The sequence below is a fragment of the Sus scrofa genome, chromosome 12, assembly GCF_054392235.1.
Source record: "Sus scrofa isolate SSC_HxYL_T2T_F1_AM1 chromosome 12, Sscrofa_HxYL_maternal_Yorkshire_Landrace_v2.0, whole genome shotgun sequence".
NCBI lineage: Eukaryota > Metazoa > Chordata > Mammalia > Artiodactyla > Suidae > Sus > Sus scrofa.
This window is the reverse complement of record NC_139394.1, coordinates 21,564,800-21,582,678: the sequence shown is the minus strand read 5'-3', so window position 1 is coordinate 21,582,678 and position 17,879 is coordinate 21,564,800. Positions and strand designations below refer to the sequence as shown.

At 42.2% G+C, this 17,879-nt stretch overlaps 1 protein-coding gene across 1 annotated transcript; it reads left to right on the top strand.

Annotated features, from left to right (window-relative positions):
* The first annotated feature begins 1,887 nt into the window (after window positions 1-1,887).
* On the top strand, window positions 1,888-2,974 carry LOC100517674 (uncharacterized). Its single transcript, XM_021067005.2, has one exon. The coding sequence runs from the start codon at window positions 1,937-1,939 to the stop codon at window positions 2,477-2,479; it is 543 nt and encodes a 180-aa protein (XP_020922664.2). The 5' UTR covers window positions 1,888-1,936; the 3' UTR covers window positions 2,480-2,974.
* Window positions 2,975-17,879: the final 14,905 nt, after the last annotated feature.

The window sequence follows — 17,879 nt, the reverse complement described above, 5'->3', positions numbered from 1 at the left end:
TTGTAAATGATGCAACCAACAAGGGCTTAATCTCCTAAATATACAAACAACTCTTAAAACTCAATATCAAAAATAATAATAATAATAATAATAACCTAATCAAAAAAGGACGGAAGACCTAAATAGACATTTCTTCAAAGAAGACATATGAATAGCCAGTAGGCATGTGAAAAATGTACTTAACATTACAAATTATTAGAGAAATGCAAATCAAAACGACAATGAGGTACCACCACACACTGGTCAGAATCACCATCATTAATAAGTCTACAAATAACCAATGCTAGAGAAGGTGTGCAGAAAAGGGAACCCTCCTACACTGTTGGTGGGAATGTAAATTGGTACAACCACCATGGAGAAGAGGATCAAGGTTCCTCAGAAAACTAAATATAGAACTGCCTATGATCAAACAATTCTACTCCTGAGCATATACCCAGAGAAAACTATACTGGAAAAGGATACATGCACTCCTAGGTGCATAGAAGTATTATTCTCAACAGCCAAGACATGGAAACAACATACATGCCCATCAACACGTGATGGATTAAAGATGCAGTACTACTCAGCCAACAAAAGAACAAAATAATGCCATTTGCAGCAACCTGGATGCAACTAGAGATTATCATAAGTGAAGTAAGTCAGAAAGAGAAGGACAAATACCATATGATATCACTTATACATGGAATCTAAAACATGGCACAAATGACCCTATCCACAAAACAGAAAGAGACACACAGACGTGGAGAATGGACCTGTGGTGGCCAAGTGGGGGAGGGCGAAGTGGAATAGACTGGGAGTTGGGGGTTAATAGATGCAAACTCTTACATTTAGAATGATAGAAAATAAGGTCCAACTGCACACCACTACATCCAATCTCCTGGGATCAACCACGATGGAAAATAATACTTTAAAAAAGAATGTGTATATTCATTTACATATATGAATATATATATGAATATATATTTGACTGAGTCACTTTGATGTACAACATGAGTCACTTGATGTACAACAGACATTGGCACGACATTGTAAATCAACTATAATTTTAAAATATATATATGTATATATACGTTCAATCACATGAGGTCACTGTCTTGGCTGATAAACAAGGTAAGGACCAGAGGCACTGGCTCTTCCTGATTATCCCAAACTTCCCTAGTTGTATCACTTGAAAGTCTCTCATCCTGGTAAAACCCACAGTCCTGGGACCATTAGGACTACTGGTCACCCCAGGTTGTCAATTGACTGATGCTTTCTTATTCCCAGTCACCGCTTCTACCTCTACCGACCTGCTCTGGTTCTTCTTTGCCCTTTGAAAGACATGGGGCCCCACACCTCATCCCAAGTGTCTTTGTTAGAACTGGGATACACAGGGCAGGTAGGGTGATACCTAGGGCTACCTGTAGTAGTCTTGAATTAGATGTTTGTGGGAAAACAGACTTAGACTCACACAGGGATCCAGTTTGTCACTGTGAAGTATCAGCATCATGTCCCTCAGCCCAGAGATACGTCCTAATACGACCAAAGGAATACATTTGAGGAGAGACCCACACATGACTTTCATGATGCCCTCAGGAGCTACATCATGTGATGAGATCACGATCAAAGCAAAAACAATCCTGATGGAGAGAAAAAACAAAAAGTTATGCTGACGATGGGACTTCCTTCTTTTTCCTGAAAGTTTCAATGAATTATTGTCAATTAAGAAACACGCTAAACACTTATTGTCTAAAGACTCATAGCATATAGGAGATGACTTCCTCTTTTTCAAATTCCCTCAGTGACTACGAAGAACAATGTAAACAACAACAAGGAAAGTTCTGCTCATTGGCCCCAACTTTGAGGTCCACCTGTATAAAAAGTCCAGAACAGAAAGAGTCATCAGATTCTGCAAAACTCAACACTAAACAGAGGCTCGCCCTCCACCACTGCTACCATGACCCACTCTTGCTGCTCTCCTTGCTGCCAGCCCACGTGCTGTGAGTCCAGCTGCTGCCAGCCTTGCTGCCCCCCAGTTTGCTATGAGGCCACCCAAACGACTTGCTGTAGGACCACCTGCCGCAAACCGACTTGTGTGACCACCTGCTGCCAGCCCACCTGCTGTGAGTCCAGCTGCTGCCAGCCCTGCTGCCAGCCCCTTCGCTGTCCAACCACCTGCTGCAGGACCACTTGCTGCAAACCGACTTGTGTGACCACCTGCTGCCAGCCCACGTGCTGTGAGTCCAGCAGCTGTGGACAAACCTGCAGTGGGTCCAGCTGCTGCCAGCCCTGCTGCCAGCCCCGCTACCAGCCGGCTTGCAGTGCCGCTGTGTACTGCCGCAGAACCTGCTACCACCCCACGTGCTTCTGCCTGCCGGGCTGCCTAGCCCAGAGCTGTGAGTCCAGCTGCTGCCAGCCTTGCTGCCGCCCTGTCTGCTGTCAGACCCCCTGCTGCCGCCCTCGCTGTGTGTCCACCTGCTGCCAGCCCTCCTGCTGCTGATCCTCCCACCATGGAATCAGGGGACAGAGAACAACCTTTAGACAACTAACCTGTGACTGCTCCAGCCGCAAGCTTCATCCCTAGGCTTTACTAGGCTCCAGCATGTCGCCACCATCTTTCTATTAGTCATATGCCTGATTACAAGGCTCTGTGAGATGGCGTGGTAACATTCAAGCAACCCGAGCCTGACTTTCTTTGTCTTTAGTTGCTGTTGACCTCTGTGCTACCAGCAAGTCTTTGGTCTCCTCGACCTACAGTCATTGTGTTATCCTTGCGAAAATGATCACCCCTTGTCCTGAGTAATCTAAATGCATCCTTGGGATAGTTTTCTTAGGTTTCTTCCAGGTTTACTGTTTCCTTATCATTTTTTTCTCTAATGGAGTCCTGATTCTTCTGTTTTACTTCCTCGTCTTGTTAATTACCCTGTGTTACCTTCCCAGCTGTGAACAAGCTTCTCTGATTCCTTCCCAATAAAGCCTTTTTTGTCTTCCACTATATAATGCGATTTGAAGTTTTGGGCAGCATTTCCTTTTAAGGCCTCGCGTTCATATTTCCTTTCACAAGTACGACCCGTTCTGAGTCTGGCCAGGACCCTTCAACTGGCAGCACCAAAATGATTGCCTCCCTCTTATTAACCAATAAGGTTCGCTTGGTTACTCAGGGATAGAATTTAGCTAAGGGCTAGGGCCTCTGGTTCTGGCTCCAGAGTCATACAGTAACATCTTACTACAAGCACAAGGAAAACAGTGGTCTGAGCACTGGGGAAACGTGCCCTTTGGATTGCCTGTGTACCACTGATTCTAAACGTTTCCATATGCTGATTGTTTTTCTGTTTAAACATGTTTTCTCCCACCGATTTCCAAAACTTCAATGACTACTTGCACGCATAAGGCCAATAGCCTGGTTTTAAAAGCCATCCACAGTGTTGAAGCATCAGTTGTATTTCTGGCACTGTGCTGGCATGTTTAAGCCAGAAGCTCATCTCAAGACACCTGTTCTTTCATCTGGATACTTAGAGTGTGGGATATTAAAAATGAATCAAGTTATCACTTGTAATCTGGAATCTAATATATGGCACAAATGAACTTTTCCACAGAAAAGAAACTCATAGACTTGGAGAACAGACTTGTGGTTGCCAAGGGGGAGGGGGAGGGAGTGAGATGGACTAGGAATCTGGGGTTAATAGATGCAAACTATTGCCTTTGGAATAGATAAGCAATGAGAGCCTGCTATATAGCACTGGGAACTATATCTAATCACTTATGATGGAGCATGATGGAAGATAATGTGAGAAAAAGAACATACATATGTATGGGTGACTGGGTCACTTTGCTGCCCAGTCGAAAATTGACAGAACTCTGCAAACCAGCTATAATGGAAAAATAAAAATCATTTGAAAAAATAAAAAAAGAATCAAGTGGGAGCTCCCGTGGTGGCGCAGTGGTTAACGAATCTGACTAGGAAACATGAGGTTGCGGGTTCGATCCTTGCCCTTGCTCAGTGGGTTAAGGATCCGGCATTGCCGTGAGCTGTGGTGTAGGTTGCAGACATGGCTGGGATCCTGTGTTGCTGTGGCTCTGGCGTAGGCCGGTGGCTACAGCTCCGATTCGACCCCTAGCCTGGGAAACTCCATATGCCGTGGGAGCGGCCCCAAAGAAATAGCAAAAAAACTAAAAAAAAAAAAAAGAATCAAGTGAAACACACGCTCATCAGGTACCTCTAAACTTCAGTTCTTTTTTTTTTTTTTTTCTCTAAACCAGAATACTATCAAGGAAATTACGGCTGGACGGGGAACTGGGAATTGAGCCAACCACACCATGGGAATTCTGCCGTTGAGCCATCCAGTCTCTATAAAACATCATCCTGAGGTTTATGACATGAAACTGAATCATGAATCAAATTCAGACGTGTCTGGGATTCCCTGAAGACACTGCCTAGTTCATAACAGGGGAAGGAGACAGGGTGAGGTAAGAGTATCTGTTAATTACTACGACAAGTTCATCTAAATCTCAAGCTTGGACTGTTGACATTTGGGGCCAGATGATTCTTTGTTGGCAGGGTGGAGGGGCCGTGCAGTGAGCATGGGAGAAGCAACATCCTGGCCTCTAGGTGCCAGTAGCCTCCCTTCCTTGTTGTGTCATATGAAGCTAAGGTGGCGGTGGGGGAAGGGGTAGATAAATTGTCAATATGCAAGAATGGAATCTATAGTGGAATTGTCAAATGCACGGAATTAGAGAATTATAAAGCATGACATCCAAACTCATCGGATGCAACAAAAGCAAAGTCTTGAGGACAATTTATATGTTGAAATCTTTGGATCAGAGAAGAGGAAGACCTCAGAATTAATGCATTGAATACCTCAGCTTAAGAAATTACGGGAAAACAGCAGTATTGCCCACAAACCACAGAAAAGAAAACAAACACTCAAAGAGTGGAGATTAATAAAACAGAAACTAAAGGAAAAACAGTGAAGCGCAACAAAGCCAAAAGTTCAGTCTTTTAAATAAGTGAGCAAGATGGAAAACTCTGGGAATATTGAACCACTAAAAAGAAACAAGACAAAATTAAATCATATTATAAAAGAAAATTTAGGTATAAAATATAGATTATAGACATTTAACATAGTAAAAATTATAGTAATGATTCGTTGCTGTATAACAAGGTATTTATCATTTAAAGTACAGCTATTTACTGTATCTCATGTTTCACAGTCTGATGAAGGTCACTTCTTTTGTCCCATCTGGTCCAGACTTAGAGAAGACGGTCACAGTACATACAAGGGGTAAAGGATTGGTCTCAAGAACATAAAAATAACTCCCACAGGAGTTCCTGTTGTGGCTCAGTGGGTTAAGAACCAACATAGTGTCTGTGAGGATAATGTTCACTCCCTGGCCTGAATCAGTGGGTTAAGGACCCCACGTTGTAGCAAGCTGGGGTGTAGGCCTCAGCTGTGGCTCCCATTCAACCCCCCAGCCAGATGCCGCAGGTGCAGCCCTAAAAGGAAATAAAAAAATAACTCCTATAAATAAGTGAGCATAAGTAACTGAATGGAAACTTGGGTGAAAAATGTGGATAGAAATTTTATCTTAGAAGAAAGAGCCAATAAACATGTGAAAAAAAATACCCGAAATCCTAAGTAATCCAGAAAAGGCAAATCAACACCTCAACTAGGGTCTAGTTGGTACCACTGATTTGGAAATCAGTTTTAAGTCTGGAAGACAATTGAGAAGTCTGACAATTAGGGACCATGTGATCCGTGGACTCTCTTGCCTGTTGGAGTGGGGTGGAGGGGGGTATAAATCTTTAGAAACCAAATTGGGGAGAAAAGAAAGAGAGAAGGAAAGAAAGAAAGAAAGAAGAAAGAAAGAAAGAAAGAAAGAAAGAAAGAAAGAAAGAAAGAAAGAAAGAAAGAAAGAAAGAAAGAAAGAAAGAAAGAAAGGAAGGAAGAAAGGAAGGAAGAAAAAAAGAAAGGAAGGAAGGAAGGAAGAAAGGAAAGAAAAGAAAGAAAGAAAGGAAAGAAAAGAAAGAAAGAGAGAAAAGCAAATGGGTATTTTCTCCTAAATGACAGACGTGTCACTCAAACTTGCCAATACACTCACTCCCCCAGTTTTACTGACAACCAAACATGCTGTTGATTATCTTTTTAACTCGTGAGTCCTCTTAGTGGAGAAGAGGCACCTTCTCTTCGATGCCTGTCTTCCTTATTTCAGGTAGATCAGTGTGCCCCCTGCTTGCTGGTCTTCTCCTTCATCTACTCCTGACAAAAAATCATGATCTTAGCCTTGTAAAAGGGATCATTCCCTTTTTTTAAGAATCTTTTCTTTTTTTCTTTTTTCTTTCTAAAGCCACACCCATGGCATGTGGAGGTTCCCAGGCTAGGGGTCTAATCAGAGCTATAGCTGCTGGCCTACACCAGAGCCACAACAATGCAGGATCCGAGCCACATCTACAATCTACACCACAGCTCACGGCAATGCCGGATCCTTAACCCACTGAGCAAGGCCAGGGATCGAACCCACAACCTCATGCTTCCTAGTCAGATTTGTTTCTGCTGTGCCACAACGGGAACTCTTCTAAGAATCTTCAAAAGCAAATTCTTAGGCTTATTCTCTGCAACTGATCGATATCTCTGAAATGATCAGTGTCAACCATGTTGTATCAGTTTGCTTGTTGCCCTTGTGTCCTGCTCCTCACTATTACGATCGCTAAGAATTACCTTCCGAATAGTGGACCACACATCGAGGTTTCGTTTTTCACAGCTGTTCCCTTCCAAGGTCCTTGCATGTGTATTGCATCTTTTATGATCTCTTCCAGTCTCACAGGAACCCTACCAGCAGGACCCAGCAAGGATGATCAGTTTCACTTTACAAAATGGTAAAAGTCACTTGCCTCATGTCAAAGAGTTGTCATTGGGAGTTCCCGTCATGGCGCAGTGGTTAACGAATCCGACTAGGAACCATGAGGTTGCGGGTTCAATCCCTGGCCTTGCTCAGTGGGTTAAGGATCCGGCGTTGCCGTGAGCAGTGGTGTAGGTCGCAGACGCGGCTCGGATCCCGCATTGCTGTGGCTCTGGCGTAGGCCAGCGGCTACAGCTCCGATTGTCTCCCTAGCCTGGGAACCTCCATATGCCACGGGAGTGGCCCTAGAAAAGGCAAAAAGACAAAAAAAAAAAAAAAAAAAAAAAAAGTTGTCATTGGTAGGATTAAATCCAGTATCCAGATGCTCTGACTCTTAATCCAGGACATTTTTATTCAGATTTTACTGCAAGTAGAAATAACTCTGGGGACCTAGTTTGGGGAAGGTGTAAAATTTCAAACAAACCAACCCACGACCTCAAGGCTGATTGTTCAGGCCCTGGTAACTGTGATTTCTCCATATTTCCACATAGCAACATATTCTCTAATTGCTTCATTATTCTTATATTTTTTTTCCTACCTTTTATGGTAACTTTGAATAATCTTTCTAGCTGCAATAGGGTCTTTCTGTTTAATCACCTAATAATCTCTACGCATCTTAAAAAAAAAAAAAAAAAAACTCTGATATGAGCCCTGAGTCCTTTAAATATTGCCCTTAAGAAAGCATTTTGCATGTTTTCAAAGCATTTCCAATATCTCCCCACATCCTGTGATCAGAGGCCTTGTTAATAGCTTTGTTTGGATTGGGAGGGCCATCTGAGGGCGTCTGTGATAATAGGACAACTTACCTGAACCAGGTTTTATGTGTTCCTGTCTCTGATCAATCACAGATTTTTATCAGAATTGTCCTCTCATTCCCTTATGGGAGTTCACCACCTGCCCACTAGCTTCAGGCAACAATGGGGGGGGGGGGCCTTCTGGTTAGAAGGCCGATCATTGGGCTTTGGGTTCCTTTTGGTATGAAACTAAGCTCCCAATCATCACTCCTAAGGAAGAACTAAATTAAGTGGAATTAAAATGCTCAACTGATCAATCTGACGCCATTGCACACCCGGGGTGTTTCTTAATGGATATCATGGTTCAAACACAGGCCTTTGGCCTTTGATCCTCGGACCCCTTTGAGCCTCTGGCATTTGTGCCCTTAGGTCACTCCTCTCCCTTTTCCTGGACCCTTTAACACCTTGGATCCCCAGTCTCTTGTCTGAGCCGCTCAAGGCTTCTGTGCACCTTGACGTCTGCCCATCAAACCCACAACGTAGGTCATGCTCATCTTTTTTCCTCCAGCCATCCCATTTCCTAGAACTTATGGGACGATCTAAAGAGCCTGTTTTTAAAACATGTCTATTTACAAATGTTCATGGAAACAGGGCCCTGGCAGGTTCTGCCCAATCTCAAAGCCGACACAACAGATGCCTCAAGCTCTCTTGACACCAAGAAAACCTCTCAGTTCGAGGCCTTTCTAGGAGGGGTGGAGCTCTGTGTTCTCTCTCCCCAGGCCTCTTCTCCTTTGAGGACTCTTGATTTATAACGTCATTGGGGACCATTAGCAGACGCGCCCTCCATGCCCAAATCGTAAATCCAAAAAGTCTAAGTCACACAGAGAGTGTAACCTTGACACGGAGAGCAAGTGGCCTCACGTCTCCTTTATTTCACATGTGTTCACCGTGGTTGTAACTGTCCGACCAGAACGCCTTCCGAAACCCCCTTCAAACAAAAGCAGTCCTTATCCGAGATAAGGGAATAATAAAAAGCCAAGCTCTTCAGCCTCGTTCAGGTTCTGACTTGGAACAAAGATTAAGATTGCAAAAGATCTTCTACCTCTTAAGGTTAATATCTAGCAAAGTTAAGCCAGTTCTCCCTAAGCACCCCCCCCTTTAATCATCTAGTAGTAGTGATTATAGCAAAGCATAAACATAACTAATATGTAAAACAACCAAGGCCCCCGCCCCCCAAAAAGTAATTTTTCCCATACAAATAGGTGATTATGGGATAAGACTTCTTTTCCGATTCATTGATAAAATTATGATTTTGACTTGAGGCCTTCTCAATATGACTTACATATGTAAAGGATAATACTTGAGCAGAAGGGCGTAGAAAGAAAGTTGAAAGGAGTGATTCATAACGCCCAATGTGGATAAATGGTGTGGAGAAAATTTAGTTTCTCTAAATGGATCTTTAGACAAAACACTATCCTTAGACAAATTTGCTGTCCTTAGACAAGTTACTTCTTAAACACTAAGATACTTTTCAAGTGAGAACACTGAACCCTTGTCGGTGATATTTGAAAATCTGAAAAACTATGGGGACTCTAAGACATAGAAAGACCGGATGGGTATCAGCATCAGAGATCATTTTCATACCATCTGAACTGGCTGAGATGAGAAACAGACTCTCTCAGGAAGTAGTGGGTGTCCCAGTGTTTGCAATAAATACCAGGATATTTGAATTACATGAGCTGTTTTTTGCTCACTGACCCTAAATAATTAACAATGTCCATGAAGGCTTGTGTTGTTGTTGTTGTGTCGTGTCTTTTTCTAGGGTGGGCATATGGAGGTGCCCAGGCTAGGGGTCAAATCGGAGCTGTAGCCACCGGCCTACACCACAGCCACAGCAACTGGGGATCTAAGCTGTGTCTGCAACTCACACCACAGCTCACGGCAACACTGGATCCTTAACGCACTGCGTGAGGCCACGGATCGAACCTGCAACCTCATGGTTCCTAGTCGGATTCCTTAACCATTGAGCCACAACAGGAACTCCCCCATGAAGGTGTTAAACAATCTCTCTCTCAGCTATTGCTCAATTACCAATTATATAATGTGGAATGTATGATTATTGCCATTGTTGTTTGTAATAGCATTTACAGCATTTTCTGTGTTTCAAATCATTGAGTCTTCATTCTGTTTAGAGCCTGAATTGCTGCTTTCTCCTCTTCCTCTTGCTCTAAACCAGTAAAAAAAAATTTTTTTTTTTTTTTTTTTTTTTGCTTTTTATGTCCGTTCCTGCAGCATATGGAGGTTCCCAGGCTAGGGGTCGAATCGGAGCTACAGCTGCTGGCCTACACCACAGCTCACAGCAATGCAGGATCTGAGCCACATCTACAATCTACACCACAGCTCACGGTAATCCCAGATGCTTAACCCACTGAGCGAGGCCAGGGATCCCACCTGCAACCTCATGGTTCCTAGTTAGATTCATTTCCCCTGGGCCATGATGGGAACTCCTAAACCAGTAAATATTAACTTGCTGTGTACCGTCAGCTGGACCTCCTTGCACTGAGTGACACACTCTTCCTTCTCTCTCTTTCCTGATAGTTCAGTTCAACAGTGTCAACTCCTTTCCTGACGGTTTAACATGCATGTAAAAAAGACTACATACATTTATTCCTCTGGTGAAATAAGATATTATCGGGGAATAAGCAGGATTCGATTTAAGAAAGCACACATTAGTCTTCATTGGCCTTGTCAGAAAGTTGGGCTTTATGGCACCCAGCAAGAGTTTGGGTCTGAAATTGGATGGGCTTAAGGGTCTCCATCGTATCCTCCACCCCTGCTGCTTATCTGAAAAATTGGTTAATTTTTCCACCTCTGAAAAGTGCTTATAATTTGTTTCCTACTCACCGTGGTCATTTGAATGGTCTTATTTGATCCATTGGGAAATGCCTTTGTTGCAAAGAAGACCATTCAAATGACCACAGTGTGCAGAAAACAAATTATAAGCACGACGAAGATGCGTGAAAGAGAGACAATTTAGAGGTGGAAAAATCAACCAATTTTTAAGATAATAAACTTTACTCATCTTGCATGTCCTGCAGTACCTAGATGGTGTGTGCAAGGTGTTTTTCATGAGCCCTTTGATTTAGAGGATATTTTGTATTTTCCAGAAAATTCTTCCACTCTATTCCTGCACGCAAAGACAAGAGGCCAAATGTGAAGATTTGGGGTTCAGACTATGACCTCCACTCTGAGCTGCCTTAGAGTATGAGTAAGGAGCCCATCTAAAGAGCAGCTGTCTGATTTTGTCTGTAACCGTTTTAGACGATATAGCATCAAATATTTCTCCAGCTCCAGCCAAGTTCAGGGCATTGCCCAGAAGTTTCTGAGAAAGGGGATTATATGAGGAAATTGACTTCCTGATGTCCCGGGACTATTATTACAAGATGAACCCGTTTATATGGACAAACTGAGATCAACAAAACTAACACTAAATGCCTTGCATCACACAGATGGGAACATTCTACGTGTTGTGTGGACCCATAGCATTTTTTTTACCTGTATCTTTTGTGTCATTTCCATTGCCTTCCATTCTATTTTCCTATTCATAGCCACCGAAATAACTCCCTATGGATCTTTAGTTTCAAAATTGATCTTTGTAAGGGTGCCTCAATCATCACACAGATTCTTTTGCCCCTAATCATCTTTACCAAAGTCCATTATGCCGCCTCACATTTGGGATTATGAAGATAAGATAAATAATAAAAAAAAAAAAACTGGCTCTTCAAGAATGGAATTTCTCAGGACAAGTCTGACGTGTTCCCTTAGTTGTTAAATGGATATCAAAAGAATCAGAAAAAAATGACAGGCAAAATTTCATTCTGAAAGACACCGGTAGAAAGAATGGCTTAAATTGTCTTAATTCTTTTAAAAAATGTTTTCCTGAGTGTAATTATTATCTTAATGTCTTTTAAAATACTTTCCAGTATATAAAGATTCAAGAGAGAGTTACAAGGAGTTGTGTATGAGGACTTGATAAAAAGAGAAGCCAAGTAGGCCATATGTTAGTTTGAACTATAGGAAATTTTTATTTTTGTGAATCAAAAATAATTGCATATCTGAGGAGTGACAGAAATAGCTCCTACAGGAGGACAGATGCCACCACATTCAAATCCCAGCAAATTTCTTGGTGGGGACTAACTTTTAGTAATTTAATTAAACAGAAAAGTTCATGGGATGGGCATTAAACAGGAACAGTACACAGCCATGAGAAAAAAAATGAAGGGAGCTCTAGATGCTTACACAGGAAAAAAAAATAGAAAACATATGGAAAAATATATTTTTTTATAAAATGATCATAAGCCGAGTAAGGATGGCATCAAATAGGACAAAAGTCTATTACTTTGTGTGGATAATCTTGTGTTTTTACTGAGATATAGAAATCAATGCTCCTTTTTAATTTCTATTCTATCCTTCAAATAGGGAAAGTAACCTGCCATCTATAAAGGGAAAGAGAAGAAACCCAAGGTTGGGGCATAATAAATAGAAACCAATGGTTTGCCCCAAGGGAACAGGATTTGTGGAAAGTTTTGGTGAACCAAGGCTTTCCATTTTTTGTTCATACATGGATTTCTACCTCAAACATGAGTATTTTTATAATAAAAGGCAAAGGAAGATTGTAATTTTCCTTCTGAACTAAATGGGGAAACCTGCAACAGTGACCAAGAGAGTTTAACTCTTCTTGATTCACATAAGTAAATCAAACTTTATTTCAAAATAACCGCAAGACATTTAATATGAAGTAAACGCCTCAGTGTGATCCTGCATGATGCATTTGCATTCCACTCTTCACCCAACTCAAGATTTATGAGCTGTCACTATGTCAGCATCTGGCAACGAAAATCCCAGGCTTTTAAAAGATGTCTGTTCTGCTTAGTTCATGCTGAGACCTGGAACGAGATAAGATCTGAGATCTCCCTGTGGACCGTAGCACAAAGAATGTGAAAGTTATGCTAGAGAGACTCTTATTTGGTGTCGGTTTTTTCAGACAATGGAGAACAGTCAAATTGAAAAAGTAACTAAACATTTACAAGGACGAATAGACTTTACAAATGCCTAGATTCTCAAAATAAACTCATCACTGTATGCTGTTCACATTATGCCCCAGAGCACTCAGAGACTGGAAGGAAACCACATATTGATTTTTTTTTTAATCAGGACAAGGAAGGATTTATTACCTGCAGCAAGTAAAGAGAACACCGGGGGATCTTTCCCAAAGCTCTGTCTCCCAATATTAATTTTGAGAAATCTTAGAGCACAAGAGATGCTGAATGTGGTGAGACAAGCAAGTGTCATTCCATTTTCAAGTTTCTGTGACTCATAGAATGGGTTGTTGAAAAGACCATTGCAGGAGTTCACATCATGGCACAGCGGAAACAAATCCAACTAGGAACAAAGAGGTTGCAGGTTCAATCCCTGGCCTCGCTGAGTGATTTAAGGATCCGGCGTTGCCGTGAGCTATGGTGTGGGTTGCAGACGGGCTCAGATCGGGTGTTGCTGTGGCTGTGGTGCAGGCCAGCAGCAGTAGCTTGGATTAGACCCCTAGCCTGGGAACTTCCATGTGCTGTGAGTGCAGCCGAAGGAAAAAAAAAAAGACCATTGCAAATCCCTATAAAAAAGAACATGGGACCACTTCGACCAAGTCCTGTCAAATCATTTAGTTTTTTACTTTTGCCAGGTTAGTTGATCCACAAAATACTGTGGAAAATGAATCTGGATTTCAGCAGAATAATTAAAAAGGACTCTCATGATATCTTATGATGAGGGTGCAGAAATACAGACTGAGTTCAATGAAAATTGCCAAGACATGTCTCATTTCCAATGATAGCATCTCACTTCGCCCAATAATAGAAAATTCTTGACCCTAAAAAGCTGAACAAGAGATATACAAGTTAGACAGACAGCTTGGGGCAAGTCCAGCAGGTAGCCTTTTCTGCAGATACTCAAATCATCTGGAGTTTGCTAAGGAGGAAGCACTGTGGCTAACTCAGACTCAAATTAAAGAGTCGCGTATCTGAAGTTGAGGTTAAATCTGAACCTAAAGAGCTCCCTCTTCCATACAATAACAATAAGGATATCAGTATGGCTAGAGTAGGAATATGAACTCAGCAACAGGCATGCAAAGATAGGAACCAACAGTATCAACACACCGACCAGGAAACCATTTGAGGAGTGATGGAAATGACCCCTCCAGGAAACACATGTCACTTCACTAAATAGGTACTTATTTAAATCCCAGCAAATGTCCTGATGAGGCTGAGATATCTAACTTAAAGACTAATACTTAATTATATCATCAGGCAGACATAGCCTGGGGGGAATATGGGCTATCCTCAAAAGAGGAAGCTGACTATTACACATCTTAGACTGATTTTTAAAAAAGCTAGATCTCGAGTTAGGTGCTGATGATGTCCCTTTTAAAGGAATATTGAATCATTGGAAAGTGCTTTGAGGAGAGCAACGATTCTGGATGTGAAACCAGAATTCAAATCACATAATGAAGACCAGAGGTGGCCAATGACAATTACCCAAGAGAAAAGAAGACCTTTGAAGGAAGGGAATGCCCTAGTGTGTCTCCAGATAGGGAGATTTCTATCTGCAGAAGATGGATTCAATGTATCTTGTGCGGTTTTATGCCATCAAGAAACAAGATCAATCATGGAAGCCATGGATGCTAATTTAGGCAAAAATAAGTGAAAACTCCTTCTTGGGGCTGTCCAGAGAAGCAGAGGGTTTCCTCAGGAGGTGGAGTGTCCTACCGTCTGGAGAAGGTCAAGCATAGACTGAAATAAAAATAATATGGATATCACATAAGGATTGCATAAATAAGTGGGTAATTTGGCCAACCGATTTACAAGATTCCTTACGCTGTTAAAATCTCATGAAGGCAGTGATCATCCAGGCTTCACTGTCCTGAATTTTGACGAAGGCGAGGCATGACAGAAAATCTGCTGCTCAGAATGGCTCTGCCATTCAGAAGTTCTCCCCTCTCCTCCTTCAAAATCTTTGGTTGCTTAGACGTTCACACCATCACATTTTACTACCCTTGCCCTTCCTTTTGGCTGTTTTCTGTCAGTTTCCGGAGACTTCCACTTATTTATTTGTAGATCCCTATCTTTCTCGCCTCCTCCATAGCTTAATGTTTATGTTTAGTGAACTCAACTTTCATAAGAATAATTTATCGAACATCTCGACGTCTCAGTTCCTGACTTCTTCACTAGTGATGAGCTTTATCTTCATTCCATATCAGTCACTCGCTACCAGGAAAATTTCCTGAACCGCATCATTCCAAAGACAGAGGCCGCTTGATGAGATCTGAATAAGGAATCAACCTTTTTTTTTTAAGTATAATTGATGGACATCATGTTAATTTCAGGTGTACAATCTAATGATTCAACATTTTTATATACTGTGCAATGACCAACATCATAAGCCTAGTTATCATCCATCACCACACTGGGTTGCAAACATTTTTTTCTTATTATGAGAACTTTATAGATCTAGTCTCTTAGCAACCTTCAAATATACAATGGAATATTGTTAACTATAGTTACTATACTGTAAATTGCATTCCATGGCTTTACTTTATAACGGGAAGTTTGTACCTTTTCACTCCCTTCACCCATCTCACCCAGTCTATTTCTTTTTTATAACATTTAATCAACTTCCTGCCAAGCCATCTTTCAAAGTCATAAGAAATACCATACATAGTTATCAGGAAAGGTCTTTCTTTCTCAATGATATTAATTTTTATAAAACAGGTATATTAAAAACACCAAGGAAGAACACATTCTCAGATCTGGGGAAACTTCTCTCTACATAAAAGCCCAGCCTCTACTCCTGACACCATGAGGTGCTGCTCCCTTTTTTACCAGCCTGCCTACTGCAGGACCACCTGTTCCAAGACCACTTGCTGTCAGCCGACTTGCAGTGGTCCACTCGCTGCCCGACTTACTGCAGACCCAGCATCTGCTGCTCCCTCTTGGGGTAATCCCTCTCCAAAAAAAAAAGGTGCCATTCTGTTGCAGCAGGGGAGCTAACTGACAATTCGCCCCCCATCTGAAAAAGCAGCTGTGTGCCTTTTCAGTTCTGCTCGCCTCATACCATCCTTCTTGTAATTATGCAGCAACTACATGCCCTATGTCCAAGCCAGCAGCCCTGCTAATCCTGCTCCAAGCATTGCTTATCAGTTTCGCTTCTGTAACCTGGCTTGCTCAGTTTCTTAGGCAGGAACACTGTCTGCTTGGGGAAGGGGGAGTCTGGGCTGCTTACATGGGAAAAACAACCTGTATGGTATAAAAGCTGCTGAGAACAAAGACCTGGTGGTGCTCAGATTCTGGAGGTGACTCCTCTGAGCCTGCACCGGTGCTGAATAAACCTCGCTTTTCCGCATCTCCGAGTGCTGTCTGTCTCCTGCTACTGCCACGGTTTCTGCAGTTTCTGCAACACTGTGAGGTGTGGAATCTACATAGAAATGCCACCTTTAGGCATGCTGGTTAACAGTCCCAGCTAAGCCCAGCTTTCAAGTCAAGCCCAGACACCATGCCTGAAAGTGAAGAAGGCTCTAGATGATTCTAGCCCCTAGCCACTTAAACATTTCCATCTGAAGTCCTAGACAGCAGAGATTATAGGCAAGCCATCATGGCTAGGTGAATTCCTAATCCACAGATTCCGTGAATATACGGGAAACTGAAGAAAGGAGAGTCTTGGTCATGCATGGGCAGAAAGTTTAGAAACAGTGTCACCTACAGTTCTGCGGAAAGTAGAAAAGCTGCCTGATCAACTGGGTGATCTAACTAAGACCATTTCCAAATAAAAGGTTGAAGGGGTTCTTTGATTTCCTCTTTTTCTTTTTTTAATAGTGAAATGTAAAAAGGAGAGAGAGAAATGGATCAAAGGCTGATAAAAAGAATCCTGAACTGGACTGTTTTGAAAATTCACCGCTTCTCCAGATGGCAAATGATGCTAAAATTAAGAAATGACATCTAGGAGTTCCCGTCGTGGCTCAGTGGTTAACGAATCCTACTAGGAACCATGAGGTTGCGGGTTCGATCCCTGCCCTTCCTCAGTGGGTTAAGGACCCGACGTTGCCGTGAGCTGTGGTGTAGGTTGCAGACGCGGCTCGGATCCCACATTGCTGTGGCTCTGGCGTAGGCCGGTGGCTACAGCTCCGATTCGACCCCTAGCCTGGGAACCTCCATATGCCGCGGGAGTGGCCCAAGAAATGGCAAAAAGACAAAAAAAAAAAAAGAAAAAAGAAAGAAAGAAAGAAATGACATCTAAGAAAATATCAAATCCGAAGTATTGCCAAAAAAGCGTAGTATAAAAGATGAAGGGCCCGGGTGTGACGGTAAGATCTTTTGTTAAGACCTGAGAAAGTCTAAGGTTGGGACATAAGGAATTTTGATTTCAGAAATGGAAAAAATTGGGAACAACTGGCTACAAAAGCCCCTCTAAAGATAATACAGAAGGGATTCACAGATCTCCCAGAAAAAACAGTGGAGCTTCCAGATAAAACAATGCCTTTCCATTAAGGGCATTAACTGCTGCTAACCCAACAGGGGCCCAAGGGTGAAAAGGGTTTATCTCAAAGTGATTTGGAGGCGTGACCTTCGTCTAAAGGAGTAAACACCAACAAGTTTTGCAGGAGAGCCACACATTTCTTAAAAGATCCCAAATGCAAAAACATTGCCAACTCAAACAAAAGGGTACAGAGACTATGGAATGAGAAGGCTTTGAACCTCCAGAATTCTGCTGGCAGGAAAAAAACAACAACAAAAAACAAGGCTGATACTGCTGCTCAGCCATAAATCCATGCTACTTTTCATGAAAAAGGAAGGATCATTCAGAGATCAGAGCCAAGAGCCCAAAGGCAGAGCCAAGAGCCATGGAAAATTGCATTGAAACCTAATCAAGGAACTCCCAACGTTTGCCCAACTATATTTCAGAATGGGACCAGTGACTTCTGTGTGCAAAGCCTGTGAGGATTCCTGTTGTGGCTCAGCAGAAACGAATCTGACTCATATCCACGAGGATGCTCAGTGGGTCGGGGATCTGGAGTTGCAGGGAGCTGGGGTGGTTTCTACCTTCGTGAGTCTGTTTCTGTTTCGTAAATAAGTGCATTTGTATCATACTTTAGATTCCACCTGAAAATGGCATCATGATATTTGGCTTTCTCTTTCTGACTTCCTTCACTTAGTACGATAATCTCTA

Coding starts and splice junctions, on each gene's coding strand:
- LOC100517674 (XM_021067005.2), top strand. CDS start 1,937: ATGACCCACTCTTGCTGCTCTCCTTGCTGCCAGCCCACGTGCTGTGAG.